At 36.1% G+C, this 15,253-nt stretch overlaps 1 protein-coding gene across 8 annotated transcripts in view; it reads right to left on the bottom strand.

Annotated features, from left to right (window-relative positions):
* CEP152 (centrosomal protein 152) overlaps positions 1-15,253 on the bottom strand; it is a 78,609-nt gene that overhangs the window by 35,276 nt on the left and 28,080 nt on the right. For all 8 annotated transcript variants that reach the window (XM_054701314.1, XM_054701330.1, XM_037502431.2 and 5 more), the window contains exons 10-13: positions 14,296-14,443; positions 12,563-12,654; positions 11,677-11,840; positions 2,414-2,615 (exon numbers count right to left, since the gene is read on the bottom strand). In XM_054701314.1, coding sequence (XP_054557289.1) covers positions 2,414-2,615; positions 11,677-11,840; positions 12,563-12,654; positions 14,296-14,443 — 606 coding nt within the window. The remainder of the gene's footprint in view (positions 1-2,413; positions 2,616-11,676; positions 11,841-12,562; positions 12,655-14,295; positions 14,444-15,253) is intronic.

The raw sequence follows: 15,253 nt of genomic DNA on the forward strand, positions 1-15,253 counted from the left end.
ATCAACCTTATTGCAAGTCCATCTCCTTACAGATATGTACTGCTAAATATGGGAGACATTAACCACATATGGTTATGATGATTTGAAATGTGGTTTGTCCAAATTGAAATGTAGAAGAAATTACATGCCAGATTTCACACACACAGATGCAAGCCATTTCATTAATAACTTTATATTATTACATATTAAAAAGATATTTTGTATATGTGGGTTAAAATATTAAAATTAATTTCACTTATTGCTTTCACTTTTATGGAACTACTAAAGGTTTTAAACTATATATGTTTATATTGTATTTCTATCAGATAGAGCTGCTCTAAATTCTAAGTTCCCTCAAGGAATGGCCATAGTTTCTTTCTTCACTGAATCCATAAAGATTAGTGCTAAAGAAAAAAAAATTTGGACTGAATGATTTGCTCTTCCTCTACATAGCTGCCAAGTCTGTTTTCTAATTTTACAGACTAAACAGAAAAGCTCCATCAGATAACATTTGAGAAATAAGAGGCAAAGGCAAAGTTTGATGGTGTCCATGGGCTAATTAAATGTGAATTTGAGTATTTAAAAAAATTTTTAATTACTATTTCCTCTCTCCCATTCAGTAAGCAGATCAATAAAAGTGCATACTAATTCAACATATATTTACTGAGCAAATATGCAAATACGTATCAAGAAAATATTCCTAAGAAATTCCTTCATAATGAGTTGAAACAGAAAAGACATAAGCTAGAAAGGCTGTCAAAAGACACAAAATGGTTTATAGTTGCTTGTTGGGGGTGCAGGAGAGGAGGGATTAGGGTCAAAATAAGGGGGGAGGGAATTATATGGGGAATATAACCAAGATGAAAATGTATACATTGAACAAAAACAAAAAATACTATAAAAAATATATAAAATAAAAAAAGCCATAAAGATTAAAAAAAAAGACACAAAATGTAGACTGCTGAGAAATCATGAACACAAAGTAGTTGGAAACAAAGTGTATTCAAAGATGAGAGAGCTGCATTTGATCTACTGATCAATCTTTGATCTGCTGATCAATCAAACTATAGACACAAAAGGAAAGGCTAAGAAAAAGAAACAAAAGGCATGGCAACCATCAACCGCCACATATGTGAAAATCTATCTGTAGAGCCCCAGCCCTGGGTAATTTCAACAGAAAACAAAGCAAGCATCGTGAAACCTGTGCTAAGGTTTAGAGCACAGAAGAGGTCCTACTCTCCTAAATCACGGGCCACCCTAACCAAAATACTTCAACTAATCAGTTTTGATCTTACAGTAATTGGGACAGGAGCTTTTATTCCTATTCTTATACGAAACATACGGACACAATTAAAACAGCTTGATTTAAAGATGTTAAATGTGCTGGGGGGCAAGGAGGTTATTTTCATTTGCTTGTTAACACTGAAACCAATCTTGTCCTCATCAAACACAGTTATACAGAAGAAGGAACCAGACTGGGCAGGAAGCACACTATTATTTCTGGAAAATAAAGTAGACACAATTAAAATTTTATGCTAAAAATTACCATAGAACATCTTGCATACTTTGCTTTAAATGGGACTGTTTTAATGAGCACAACTCCTAATTCACAGGACCAGCAGACAAAACAGTACTGAAACAGGAAGCAAAGAATTTTTCTGTCAGGACCACATTACCTACATTTATTTTACCCCTGCCCTTTCCTTTTAGTTACTAACTTTTTAATGTATTGTTTTCTACTAAGAGTATCTATAAGTTGGGACTATAAAATACACGAAGGTGAAAGGCAGCTATTAAAGCAGAACCCTAGGGGTCTCTGAGATAGCATGAACTTGGGGGAATAACCTTGACCTACTTATTAGTCAATGGTTTTAGTTTCAATTGTCCTAAAGACCATAACCTCACCTGGGTCACAATCGTCTCTAGCTTCATTTTCCTTCTCTATCAAGTAAGGTTTCTAATGGAATGATATAAAGGTGGATTTTAATTGCACTGCTGTACTCTGAATCTGCGCTTTTCCCACCTGAGACACCCATACTTTATAACTCATGTCCTTATACAGAATGAGGTGTTATAGGAAAATGGGCCAGAGAAATTGCATTTATAAAATGCTAATGGATTTCACTGTGCAAAATTTAACTAGATTTTGGAATACTGGTAGTAGAAGCCAATCTTGAGGAAATGCAGATACCTTACTATGCAGAATGCTTCTTTGGATTTGTAGTAAAGGAATTTACCTAACTGGCATCTCATTTACTACGAACCAAGAGTAACCAGAAAATATATTTCTTTAAGCTGCATTTCCTTCTTTAAACTCTACTTCTAAAAAAAATCAAGTGAACTCCTGAAAGACAAAGGTTTAATTTAAATGTGAAACTTGTGTTTCCTTTAATAAGCCTTTTAAAAGTGGCTTAACTCTACAAACATTACGAACCTCAACTTCGACACTTTTTCCCTCCTTCACTTGTCGGAGATCTTCAATTTTCTTCTGACAGTCTTTGAGATCATTCTGTAACTGAGACACCAGATGACGCTTCACGGAGTTGCTACCCAGCAAACGGTGCACTTCTGCTTTCAGCTTCACAATGACCTCGTCTTTGGAGAGCTCTTCATTTGGGTCTTCTTGCTGTACCATGCTAATGGAGAAATTGTCATGTTTAAGATTAAATTAGGTAATAAATCAGGCATGTTTATTCCTTAAAAGCAATGAATTGCAATAGTTTTGTGACCTATATAACACGCGTAAGCTTTGACATATGAGGAATATTCAAGGAATCACCTTCGCATGTCCCTGTACACATAAGTTTATGCCTAGGAAGACCATTAAGCTTAGCCCTGCTGTCTCACTAAAAGTTCAGCCTTGTGAACTTTAATATGGTTTATTTATTTATTTATTTGTTTGTTTGTTTGTTTATTTAAAACTGCATGCTATATATCTATATATATGTCCTTTATAATTCCAAGAGAAACAATCTAAAAATAAGAGAAGGAAGAGAGTAGTAAGCACTAGCTGCCCTAGCCAGCAATTTCTGCTCTCTTTTATTAAAATACAAATTTGAGTGGACATTTGAGCAAATGAGAAAAAAAGTAACAAAAATAAAAGCCACACCAAAGACCAGATTGATCAACCTGTTTTTAAAAATAACTAGAAAACCAAGTAAAATACCTAAAACAATAGTTTTCAACATTAGACAACAGGTAGCACAGCACAGTGATGCTTATAAAGAAGAAAACAAGCAAGGTAAGCCCTGTGAATGCCACAACTTCCTGCTCGGAAAGTTTCTAGGCTGTTGCACAGGGAGAAGAAGCCCAAAGATCATACAGCAATCCCAACAAGTTGCAAAGAGGTCAGCTGTGGAAGGCCAAAAATGGCTAGAATTTGAAGAAGGGAAATACGGAGGGAAAGCTATGGAAAGCTACATAGAAAGAGGGCTCCAGAGATCTGTGCATACACTTGAGGAAATTAACTCACAGACAGGGAAAGAACCACAGAAAAGGAATAGAGTTGGGGACATTCTGCACTGCAATGAGCTATAGTGGAAAGATCTCCTAATTCACTGACCATCAAATATTGCCTCAGTAATTAGGGCCAAATTAGCCTCAGATTAAAGGCTACTTTAAATCAGAACTAATAAAGCCAATAAAGAAAGCCCTGAAAGGATCACATACATGCCCAGTAACATAAGTGTGTCCAAAAATTAATAATGGTATTTTTTTACTTATAATAAAAATAAACATGATGAGAGAAATTTAAGATACAAAAAAGAACCAAGTTGGACTTATATAGAGAAAAAATTATAATATCTAAAATTAATATACTAGATGAGAGTAACAGTATAAGTTAATCATGAGGTTAATTTGGAAGCATAAACAAGCAAGAATAATCAGGGAAAACTCTAACAAGAATGACAATTCCAGATTGGTAGTAAAACTAAAGTACAAGGGCCTCCTTAGTGACGCAAGGGGTTAATAAGCACAACACTATGAAGCTATACACAGCCACTGTAGCATGAGTTCGATCCCTGGCCAGGGAGCTACCCACATGGCGCAGCAGACCTCTCTTGACTTGCCTACTTCTCCCCTTAGCAGTGTATTTCAGTCAGTCTGCCTGTTCTGTTCCCCATTCTGTCTCTAGAGAATCCTCTCACTCCCCACACCTCTGGCCTGCACCCCAGTTCTTGTATGCATAAATAAATATTTAAAAAAACTAAAGTACAAGACAAAGTAATAAAGCTTTTAGAAGGCAGCATAAGAGAATCATTTCATGACCTTGAAGTAAGGAAAGGTTTCTTAAAAGAAGCATAAAGGTATAGCAAAGCACTAACATAAAGATTGATAAATTCAACCACACTTGAAAAAACTTCCACTCATCAAAAGACACAGTGAGATTAAAAAGGCAAGTCAGAGTAAGAGAAAACATCTGCAATACACATAACCATCAAAAAGCTCATACCCATAACAGGTATTTACAAACAAAACAACAAAAACTACAAATTGAGAGAGCATACACACATCAAAAAAAAAGTCACTTAAAAACAGAGAAGGGACAAGAAATAGTATCTCTCTCCATCCCTTTTCTCTTTCTCTCTCTCTCAAGCAACCAAGAATCATAAGACATATTTTTTAATGAACTCAATCTTAATAATCCAAGATAATACAAAGTAAAAAATAAAATATCACTATACATTAAATGGCTAAAACTAAAAGACTGATGATATCAAGTGTTACCAAGGAGAAAGAAAAACTGGCTTTTATATACTTCTGGTGAGGACACAAATTGGCACAATTTAAAAATCTCTTCGGCACCAACCATTAAATTTGAAACACATGTGTGCACCTCTTCATATATACCCACTTCTAAGCATATACCCAATCAAAATATCCCAGGCATGCAAATAAGCAGGAAAGAAAATACGAACCATAAATAGAAGAAATATCAATCAATAAAAACTGACCCAGGAATGACACATACAATAGAATTAACTGAACATATTGCTTATATATATACTTCTAAGTATATATACCAGAAAGTAACATTGAAAATATATGGAGTGTAGAATGCAAAATATTGTGGAATATTCATACAAATAAACACATTCATCCACACACACGAATGAGCTATAGCTACATGCTACAACATGCGTCTCACAAAAAAAATGTTGAGTAAAGAAAGTCTAAAGAACACCTTTCTCTATTAAAACAACAAAAAAACCTCACAGCTAATATTCATGCTAAATGGAGAATGACTTTAACACTTCCTAGTAAGATCAGATTAACCATTCTTCAAAATGCTAAACATAGTTATGCTATGACTCAACAACTCCACTCCTAGATAGATACATAGGTGATTGGTAGATAACAGATATATGATAGGAAAAAAAAAAAGAAAACATATGTCCACACAAAAAGTTGTATACAAATGATCATAGCTGCATTAGAAACAAGTCAAATGAAAGTCTATCAGCTGATGGGGCCTCCACAGTGGTGCAGCGGTTCAGCACTGGCTTGCCAAGCTGCCCGCAGCCTCTGCAGTACCGGTTTGATTCCCGGCTGCTCCCCAGCCACCGGAGGAGAGTCCCACATGGCAAGCAGACCTCTCCTGCCGCCAGCTGCTCCCCTCAGCAGTGTACTTTGGTCCTTCTGCCTGCTCTGCTCCCCGCTCTGGCTCTGGTGAATTCTCTCACCCTCCCGAGCTTCTGACTGTACCCAGTGCTTGTATAAATAAATAAATAAATCTAAAAAAAAAAAAAAAAAATTTTGCTAAAAAAAAAAAGAAAGTCTATCAGCTGATGCATGAATAAACAACATGTATATTTATAAAGTGGAACTTTATCCAACTATAAAATGCAATTAAGTAATAACATGCTATAACATGAATGAATCTTGAAAGCATTATGCTACGAGAAATAAGTCAATCACAAAAGATCACATAGGATTCCATTTATGTGAAAGGTACAGGGCAGGCAAATCCATAGAGAAAGAAAGTAGAATAGTGATTGCCTGTGAAGACAGGAAGAGGTAAAGGAAAATAATAGATTAGTAATTCATACTGGGTTCCTTTTGGGTGATACTGAAATGTTGTAAAATTAGGTTGTGGTGATGTGTGGTATCTGCCAGAAAGACAAATACCACAACAAACCACATTGTTTGCACAACAATGTGAATATACTAAACAGCCTACATTTCAAAGGCATTTTATGGCATTGAATACAGTTCAATGAGACTAGAGAAGGAAAAAGAAACACCTAATGCATTCCCTTGATATAAATGCAAATTTAATCTATTATGTTTAGGCATGAATAATTTGGCCACAAGAGAAAAACACACCCCAGAAAATTTGTCATAACAGTTTAGATAGTAGTTAACTCAAGGTTACAACTTGAAAAAGGAATTAGGTAATGCTGGCAATGCTTATTTCTTGACCTGGTGTGGCATTCCATTGGTATTCACTTTACAAATTATTCATTAAGCTGTATGCTGATGTTTTATGCAACTTCTTTATGTGCTGTTTTTCCCAATTTCAAAGGCTTTCAAAAGTAAAAAGTCCTAGAGAAATAACAAATCACAAGGGGCAAAGAGTGATGGCTATAACTACATAAAAATTGTAAGCAGGAAAAGTGATGGTCACAAACTCTGGCCAGGGAACAGTGATACAAATACTGTCACATGATGCAGGTAATAATGTAAACTATAGAGCTGTTTGATATGGACCAAAAGCCCCAAATATATGCACATCTTAAGGAAATAATCAAAGATGTGAGTAAAGATGACCATAAGGATGCTTATGATAATAATATTGCATTATTTGTAACAATAAATTTTAAGTGGTTATTACCCAAAATATAGTTTACTTATATACACATCCAAAAATATATAAACTGGGACGACATCAGAATAAAATGGTTCTGTACCGTGAAAGAAGCTGTCACTGAAACAAAAACAAACCCTACTGAATAGGAGAAAACATTTGTATACCATACGTCTGACAGTGGACTAAGATCTAAAAGAACTCATAAAATGCAAAAAAAGATATCAAAAAAATCAAAAACTAGGCAGAAGAGCTAAATAAGCACTTCTTCAAAGACTTAGAGATGGCACTGGTACATAAAAAAAAAAAAAAATGCTCAGCATCACTTATCAACTACAATGAGATACCACCTCACACTTGTGAGAATGGCCCATATCAAAAAGATCAGAAACAACAAGTGTTAGCAGCGATGTGAAAATCCCTCTTATACTTTGGGAATATAGACTGGTCCAGACCGCATGGCAAACAATATGGAGATTTCTCAAAATATTAGAAATGGATGTACCATATGTCCCAGCAATTCCTCTCCTATGTTATCTATCTGGAGAATACAAAACCACTAATTCAAAGGGAAATATGCTCTGCTATGTTCCACACAATATGGAACACTACTCAGCTCCTAAAAAAGATAAACTCTTGCCATTTGTAACAACAGGGATGGAATCAGAGGACATTATGCTAAGCAAAATAAGTCAAAGAGAGAAAGACAAATACCAAATGGGTCACATAAAGTCAAACTAATAGCAAACCATGTCAATTTGACTGTTTTATTGAAGCTGCCAGAGGGAGAAGGGGAAAAGAAGGGGCCAGAACAAAGTGAGGAGGGAGCTCCATGGACTACAGTGAAGAACTTTGGGTGATTTTATGGCATGTGCGGTGTGGTAACAATACCTTGAGGGGGAGATCCTATGCGTCTAAATTACAATAAAAATTGTAAGTCATTTTCATCTTGGTTATAAAGGAAAAAATGATATAAAAATATATATAAAATTAAAAAAATAATAATAAATTGTAAGTCAATGTTAATCAGTAAAAAATAAATAGAGAATAGTCTACTTTTAAAAGAGAAATAAATAATAGTCTCTAAGTTAATATTTTTACTGTTTTCAGTTTCAGGTGTCTTCAAATGAAATATTATAATATAAAAACATCTGGATTATGGACACACACATATGCAGAGAGGGAAGAGGAACACTGGGTTTAATTTTTCAACATATAAAAGGAACTCCTGGTCTGAGTTTGATAGCTGGCCAGGGAGATACCCACATGGCACAGCAGACCTCTCCTGTCTCACCCACTGCTCCCCTCAGCAGTGTATTTCAGTAGTTCTGTTCCCCACTCTGTCTCTGGTGAATCCTCTCACCACCCCCAACCCATACCTCTGGACTACACCTCAGTTTTTCTACACAAAAATAAATAAAATTTTTTAAAATTGTTTAAAAAGAATGAGAGGAGCACCTTACAACACACTACATATTTATCAAATGCACAACTTTTGCATATGTAATCTGTACGGTACAAATATTTGTATACATAGATCTCATCTATTTCAACTACATCATTTATATAGAAATAGAAGGAAAAGATATACAATAACATAAGAAATAAAATATATTACAATATATCTTCCTGTGCTGTAAGACATGGTGAACTAACTTGAAGCAGAAATGTTTATTTTGCCTAGTTAACAAATTGCAAATCCCTCATTTCTTTTCCTGCTGAATGCTGACCACTGAAATGGCACATCATGTACTCCTTGAGAAAGCCAAGTCAGAGAGCAGAGAAAATTGCTTGCTAAAATAATTTTCTCTTTTTTCCCAAAAGGGAAAAAGCCAGCAGTGGTGACCAGTCCTGCATAAGGCTCACGACTGAACCCTTGGAAGTCAGTTCCCCTAAGTCCAAATAAACTGTAGTCCCTTATGAAGCCTGCTGAGAACACCAAAGGGAAAAAGCATTCCACTTGTTAAATGTTTATTATTTGAGCTTCACAGCCAACTATAATAAGGGAAAGGGGAAGCCGTCTGCAAGCTGCATGCAGATTTAGCTACTCAAATTCCATGAACGTGAAATAGAACACTGAAGCTGAATCTTTAAACTTTACTAGTGAGTAGCTTGAGGCAGGTGGTGGTTGGGAATAAAAGTTTGGGGCCACTAACATTTGGGTCATTGATTTGAAAGCAGCTCAAGTCAACAAAGAACTAAAATTCTTGACACAGGGAAAAGTGTTGCTTCCTCTAAGAATCACAGTCTAGCCTCCTTCTGAACTGCAGAATTAAAATACAGACTCTCTAAAACCTACTGATGAGCAAAAGCTTCAGGATACTTAGGTATTTGTACTGCATGGCATGGACCCTAAAACACAATAGCGAAGAAACAGTCTCACTAAAAATAAAGATGGTGAGCTCAGTCTTAAACCATAAACCAGACCTATGAGCCAAATGCATCTGAGAAAGGTTTTCTTTAGCATGAATGCAATCTTTTCCAAATAACCCAGCTTTCATTCTTATGCCAAAAGGAATAGGTAATATCCCCTTGGACATCAAGCATAACATTTGGCACACAGTACTTACTTGCTTACATGTCTTCCTCTTTCCAGTCACACTAATGTAAATTCCCACTGGAAAATTTTGATCTCATCTTTTGTATTCTACCCCTAGATTCTTGCACAACATCTTCCAAGTAGTAAATGCATAAGAATGTACATCCAATATGCTACATTTAAAGGGTTGGCTATTATGTAAATATTTCTCCAACAGATTTTAATGACAGTAAAGTTCTAGATTCAAGTAGTAGTTCCTGTATCATACAAGCACATGAGAAATTGTTCAGTATCACTATTAATAAGGGAAATAGAAATCAAAGCCACAGGGAAATATATCACCCCAGTGAGAATGGTCTATTTGAAAAAACAACAAATGTGGGCAAGGATTGGAGAAAAAAGAACACTCATCCACTGTGGTGGAAATGTTACTTGGTACAGCCTCTATGGAAAACATTATGGAGATACCTTAAAAAATAAAAATGGAAACACCATATAATCCAGCAAAACCTAGGTATTTACTCAAAGCATATGAAAACACTAATATGAAAAAAAAAAATGTATGCTCTCCTATGCTCACAGCAGGATTATTCACAATTGCCAAGTCATGAAACCAACCTAAGCACCCAATGACAGACCACTGGATAAAGAAACCGTGGAAAATGTACACAGTGGAATACTACTCAGCTATTTTAAAAAATGAAATAATGACTTTGGAGACAAATGATTGGACCTTGAGATGATTATGTCAAGTAAAATAAGTCACAAAGTGACAGACAGATGAGGATGGTTTTCTCTTATCTGTGGAATAACCAAAGAATACATACTGGCAAAGCTCATCAAAAACAATTCTTAGACTCTGGAAAAATATACTGGTTACCAGAGAGGACAGGGAAGAAGGGGCACAGAGCATAGGCACGGGGAGGTTGGGTAGAGGGTGAGGAAGGCATGTGCAAATATGGAGGAGGAAAATGTAACCCCAAAATGTTACTTAAATAGACACGTAAACAACTGAAAAATTAATTTAAAAAAGTACATCCTAGGGCCTCCCCTGTGGTGCAGCGGTTGAGCGCTGGGTTGCGAAGCTGCCCACAGCCTCTGCAGCGCCGGTTTGATCCCCAGCTGCTCCCCGGCCACCGGAGGAGGGTCCCACATGGCACGCAGACCTCTCCTGCCGCCCGCTGCTCCCCTCAGCAGTGTACTTCGGTCCTTCTGCCTGTTCTGCTCCCCGCTCTGGCTCTGGTGAATTCTCTCACCCTCCCGCACCTCTGACTGTACCCAGTGCTTGTATAAATAAATAAATAAAAATCTTTTTTAAAATAAATAAATAAATAGAATAAAAAAGTACATCCTAGTCCATTAGGGACCCTCTTGGTGCTTTGATGGTAAGCAATGTGTTACATACATTTGAAGAGGTATGAATCTGTACCATATATATATATAGTATATAAGTATATAAGCATATATAGTATATAAGCCAACATTCCTTAATAAAACAATTTTTGTAATGTCCATCCTCCCTTTCACTCATCTTTTAAATGTTTAATAACACTTAAGTGTACTCGCTCTTCTGCAGCAAGCACTCCTCACCCTGTCAGTCCCTAGGAATGATACAGCACTACCTTACATAAAATTACTGAAATAACTTGGATAAACAGTAGTCTAAAAGACAGAATCCCTATTTTCAAAGCAAAATCACAATAAGTAAAATCACATTAAGTTCTTAGAGAATTTCATGCCATTGATAAATGTCAAGTACCTGCTTTCAACTGTTAGCAGCTTCATCTTACTAGTAAAGCAAATACATCATCTCAGTTGTAGAATTTATTTTGTTATATTTTAACTAATCATTTTTGCTTTATTGAAGCTAACATGTTTTTTGTTATTAAAGACAATAATATCAATACTTAAGGTTTCTGTTCACTTCGATTTCAGATCATTTGCTTTTCATTAGAAATTCCCTACTTATGGGCCTCTCCGGTGGCGCAGTGGGTTGAGCGCCACGCTGTGAAGCTGTCCACAGCCTCTGCAGCGCAGGTTCGATTCCCGGCCAGCCAGGGAGATACCCACATGGTGCAGCAGACCTCTCCTGACTCGCCAGCTGCTCCCCTCAGCAGTGTTTTCTGTCGTCTGCCTGTTCTGCTCCCCACTCTGTCTCTGGTGAGTTCTCTCACCCTTCCATGCATCTGGCCTGTACCCCAGTTCTTGTATAAATAAAATCTTTAAAAAAAAGAAAGATTCCCTAATTAGCTCATCACTATATGCCTGGTACTATTAGTTTACCATGATTATTTACTATTTACTATTAGTTTACCATGATTATTTCTACAGTTAACTATTTTTTTGATACCTTTTAATTTTGGGTTTTTTCCAGCTGACTTTTTTAATACCCAAATCCACATATGATTCACTGAGTTCTACATTTAATTCTCCTTCTGAGTCATTTGGGAGTACTCCTAGTTTCGTTGCAGATTCATAGAGAGAAATTTCATTTTTTAGTTCTGTCAATTCTTCCTAAAACACAAAAGAAATGAAAGTTATTTTTCTGTATGAAGGAATCAGTCTTCCTATCCATGCTTCGAAATTCATTTTGATGATCAATAAACAGAAGCTAGAAAGGCTTCTTCAGATACATGATTAAAAATAACCTTAAAAGGCCATCGTCTATCAGACTTTCAAATAAACTGACTGAACAAATGAATAAATGAACGAGAAAGCAAATAGTAGTGTTTCTCACACCTCCTTGCTTACATTTTGTCTCCAAGGAAAGTGTTCCTTAAACTATGAGGCTGACTACTTTTTCTTACTAAAATAGAGGAGAGAGCACTGCCAAGAATGTGTCGTCCTTTACTCTGCCAGTCGGGGTAATACTGGAACTCTCCCTTCAGTGGAAAATATAAGTCCAGCGGGTGAGAAGGTGAGAGCACAGCAGCTAAACTGAAGGTTTCCCACACCTGTAGGTTAAACGCATCTCTGGAGTGCATGGCTGCTGAGAGCACAGGGCTTGGGAAGGAGGTGGTGGGCAGACTGGCAGCAGGGGGCACAGTCCTCACTCTGCAATGAGACAGACCCGGCCTTGATTACCCAACTGTGTGGAAAGACTGTCAACAACTCTCCTGGGATGTTTGGAGATTATCTGAATTCCTCTTTTATAGAAAACAATCCAGGTTCAGAAAGGTGATGTAACAGTCACCTAATTCAGTTACCCGGAGTGTCTTCCAAGTGGCAAGACTCACCTGCAGAGCCTTGTTCATGCTTTCGCTCATAGCATGTGCTTTTTGTGCTTGCTGCAGCTGGAGCCGTAGCTGAGCCACCTCCTGTACTGAGCCTATGGGGGAAAGAATCATAAAATACACCAAATGTAAAGGAACAAAGTACCTGTCATATACAGAACAACTATAATCCACCGAGGCTAACAAAGATAGAGACCTACTTTATTACTTTTTTTGTTATTTTTTTAGGAGCATAAAGATACATGCAGGGAGACTCAGAAACCATAAGTCTGGTCCAGACATTTCCAAGGTTTAGTACAGTTTCCCATATACCCTTGGAGAGTTTAAGACATGGGCTATTATAAACTTGCTCTGAATGAAGTTAGCCATGTCTATAGAACTGAACAAAACTTTAGTAGGAACATAACAATAAACTCATAGAAAACCAAAGAAAAAATTCTTTGGAGTCCATCTCTACCACCTAACAGAAAAATACATCTTGCTGCCTTTAGCTTCTTCTACTTCCAGCATCTCCACCCTCCACATGTGAAAGAAACTTACTAGGATTGTGCTTCTGAAACTTCAATAAACTAATATTTGAAATGTACCAAGGGAGATTCCCATTTTAAAGAGACATTATTAGGTGTCATTAAAGGAAATCAGCATCTGGGACATAGTTAAGCAAAGTAATGATGGCATATTATCCATATAAAGAAAATCATATTTTCTAAGCTTTTAATGCCAGGATTCCCTAAGAAATGTCAAGTGAAACAATAGAAATGGAGAGGACATAAATAGAACATGATACAAATGTTGCCTCCACTCACTCCCTTCCCCACCAAAACAAACACACAACTATGTAGGCAAGTCTTTGACTTGAGTGCTTTCAACTCTTGAAAAACCCAAACTCACACACATTGTACCAACAATCTGAATTGAGTTTCTTACGCCAATGTGACCTTCATATATCAGTGAAGGAATAAGCACTGTTTTCACAGTGTAAGTTACCAGCAAACAGGGTAGTTTTATCTGTACAATAGTGTCTGTGTAACCTGTGATTATTTATTGCCTTTTATTCTAATGTTTCATAAAAATCAGTAAAAAATAAAAATTAGTTAAAAATTAGTAAAATTAGTAAAAAGTATTTTATAAAAATTAGTGAAAAAAATTGAAATGAATACTAGGAAACATATCTTTCAAACTTAATACCATGGAGACCATACTAGAAATTTTACGCAGGACAAAAATGTAACTAGATAGCTAGTCCGCTGTGAGAAGGAAAAGATATTAAAGAAGTTCTACAAAACGATAAAACTAAGTGATTGAAGACTGAGTCCAAAAAGCAAACATAATGGGATTTCAAAATCAGTTTTCAGGGATGGTACCTACCTTATAACCTATATTTTATTGTCCTATTTTTACACCTTCAGCTTTGCATGTTTTCAGAAATGCACTGTACACCAAAGCAGGGACATGGCCATACACGTGCCCCATTTCACTTGAGGAAAATACATTCAAATGATAACAATGATCTTCGTGCAGCAGGATTATTGGTTATTTTTATTTTGTACTTAATACTTGCCTGTGTTTCCCAAATTATCTAATGAAATTGCACCATGCCTTTATACATGTATAATATGTTAAAAAATTTTCACCAGTTATCTTTTTTGAATTTATATAATTCACAGATCCTATTCTGTTCTCTCTGCCTGTCATACTCGCTTTCTGCAGAGACAATAGCCCCCGCAGACACCCACCTGAGTGCAATAAATTGGCACACTGCTTTTGACTCTCCTCTAGGCTTCTAGTTAGCCTGTTAATGATCTCAGTCTTCTCTAATTTGGTTGCTTCTTGATTCCTTTCCAGTTGTTTCACTTGATCTTTCAAACGACAGCAAACATCTTCCTAAGTAGAAAAAGTATTCAAGAAGCTATTTTCATGATTGGTTATTAAATAGTAAATAAACAATTATGATGCATAATTGACTTTTTATAAAATAATTTTTATAGAATTATAAAATTACATTTTAAGTCAAATGTAAGATAATCAGAGAGTAGCACCAACTCTGTTGTCAGCTTGCTTGCACAGGATGGGAGTGAGGAGCACAAACTTATATAGTTTTGAGTGAGCCACCAAATTCTTTTGTAATTATACTAACAAAGGTTGCATTTGAAGATATTTCTAAGGTCCTTTTCTGTTCTATATTCACAAGACCCTGTTACTCTAAAATTAATTTTATTCAAGCGAAGGAAATACATTACATTCTAATTTGCACCTTACACTGTCAATATAAATATGTATACATATTTAGACCTATTGAATTGTGGAATTTTTATGCCAAGATAGCAAGGAAACAGATAAACACAAGGAAACTGAGTCTATTCCAAATAGCCAAAGCTCCTACTACTTTCAGCAGCCAAAATTAATCTCTCCCTCTCTGAGCAGCTCTGAAACTTCATCTGTTTCTCTGCCATGCTTTTCTTTTTACCTTTTACATGTCTTATTTCTCTTAATAGTCTCTTTGAAGGTGCTTACCCACTACCTTCTACAAACTGAATGCTCCAAAGAAACACCTGAAAAATAAATGACAGAAAAAAATGTGTGTGTGCCACATGTGTGCACATGTATAATAAATAGTGATATACAGAAAATAGAGAACTTGTGTACAATATATTTAAGTTTCTTTAAGGAGAAAATGTGTTTGGAAGTGATGAG

This window comes from Talpa occidentalis, unplaced genomic scaffold, assembly GCF_014898055.3.
Source record: "Talpa occidentalis isolate TD23 unplaced genomic scaffold, MPIMG_talOcc4v2.1 talOcc4.11, whole genome shotgun sequence".
NCBI classification, from domain to species: domain Eukaryota; kingdom Metazoa; phylum Chordata; class Mammalia; order Eulipotyphla; family Talpidae; genus Talpa; species Talpa occidentalis.